The 1,747-nt window shown below is 44.9% G+C and overlaps 1 protein-coding gene across 1 annotated transcript; it reads right to left on the bottom strand.

Moving 5' to 3' along the window:
• Positions 1-391: 391 nt before the first annotated feature.
• Positions 392-1,293, bottom strand: LOC132535733 (cytochrome b5 domain-containing protein 1-like). Its single transcript, XM_060182619.1, has one exon. The coding sequence runs from the start codon at positions 1,260-1,262 to the stop codon at positions 525-527; it is 738 nt and encodes a 245-aa protein (XP_060038602.1). The 5' UTR covers positions 1,263-1,293; the 3' UTR covers positions 392-524.
• Positions 1,294-1,747: the final 454 nt, after the last annotated feature.

The raw sequence follows: 1,747 nt of genomic DNA, 5'->3' as shown, positions 1-1,747 counted from the left end.
TCTTGCTCTGTTTTTTTTTTTTTAAATTTTTTATTTAAGAAAGGATTAGTGAACAAAAGCATAAGGTAGGAGGGGTACAACTCCACACAATTCCCAACACCCAATCCCCATAACCCACCCCCTCCCCTGATAGCTTGCTCTGTTTTTGTAATTATCACCTTCATGCGGCTACCTTATTCCCATCACTACCTTCCACTTTTCATCCCTGTGTAGGAATTCTTTTTCTCTTACTATCAAAATGTCCTGCCTGGGTCCTGTGTGACTGTCAAATGCCACATATCTATAAAATATGAATAACTTGTCTGCTTGTTGTATCATTCCTAAATAATAATTAAAACATCCAGGACAGTATTCTCCGAGCAATTTTAATTGTTTCTGAAAGGTATGGGCATCATATGTCAGTTCCCAGAGTGGAATAAGGGCTTAAATCCAAAGAACCCCCTCCCCCCCAGCCCAATGTTTTTCATAGAGATCACAGAAACCCCAAATGCATCTTGAGTCTGCATGTGCCTCCATCTTCTTTCTTATAACTCGGTGAGATCATCGTTGAAATGAAGCATTATTGCAGGCAAGTAAAGGGGGTCGTCCATTTTGAGAAGTTCAAAGTCATCCTCCTCATTGTAGATCCCATTTTCTTCCAGAGTACGGTCCATGTTCAGTATCCTCCCATCATATTTCCATGTGTAGCTGGCAGCATGTGCATTATAAGTGAGGAATCGGTGTGCGATTTCCCACATGGTTTCCAGGGTGCCAACCTCCAATACGTGGTCTTGTCCGGTGAGCACGTTAATGAGGCGGATGTGCCGGGTCTTAGAGATCAGTCGCCCCACCATATATTGAGTCCCCTGCCACCAAGGCTTACCATAATCAGTCGCCCAATCCGAACAGGGCAACTGGGGTGGAATATGGATGAAGCGGCCCCACGGGGTGTGGTATCTCAGAGTATTGGTTAGTGGATCTACGTGCTTGCTGATGTCTTTTGTCTTCGCATCAAACCAATGGCTGATATCCGTCCCTGCTGCTTCTGCAATGGGTTTCAGCAGTATGTCTCCTTTGTACTCCTTTGCCAGTGGCGTTAGATCGTACACATGTCCAAGGTAAGATACCCAGAGATCGTCCTCTTCTTTGTGTTTAGCGACCTCAGCAGTTGTGAAATACCGAGGCTGGAAATAACGAAAATCTGGTGCTTTTACCAGGCCCCGGCGCTGTGAGCTTTTTCTCTTACTATCAGAGTCTGTAGCTGCTTCTGCACTCCTCGACATGTCTTCACAACTACACTCTTCCTCTGGCCCTAGAGCTAAGACTACTGTGCTTATCTGCTGGTATGGAAACCACTATTGCAGCCAAACCACTGCTGAGATCACAAAGGGAGGAGGGGCATGGAATGTCTGCCATGGGAAACAGTCCCTTTCAACTGCTCAACTAATTTAAGTCCCTCAAAAGTTGTTTGTGTGCAGAGGTTTGGGGAGGACACACTGGCTGCCTTTATTGAGTGGTCTCAACTACAGGAGACATTTACTGTAGAATCTCTTGTGAGACATAATAAGAGGAAAAACCTCTTGTTAGCCATAATAAGAGGAAAAATACAACTGTGAGAAAGTATTTTCAATAAAGTCCAGGTCTTCTTCTTCTCCTCCTCCTCTTCTCTCTCTCTCTTCTTCTTCTAGTGTTTGCCCTTCTTCCGTAGCCAGTCAACAGCTGTCGTATGCTTTACATTGGTTTGTTCTAGCCCTCCCCTGCCAAGAGA

Source organism: Erinaceus europaeus, chromosome X, assembly GCF_950295315.1.
Source record: "Erinaceus europaeus chromosome X, mEriEur2.1, whole genome shotgun sequence".
Classification (NCBI taxonomy): Eukaryota; Metazoa; Chordata; class Mammalia; order Eulipotyphla; family Erinaceidae; genus Erinaceus; species Erinaceus europaeus.
Note: the sequence above shows the minus strand (reverse complement) of the source record. Positions and strands in the feature narration are given on the sequence as shown.

Bases quoted from the DNA above. Each gene is read 5' to 3' on its own strand.
- LOC132535733 (XM_060182619.1), bottom strand. From the start codon at position 1,262: ATGTCGAGGAGTGCAGAAGCAGCTACAGACTCTGATAGTAAGAGAAAA.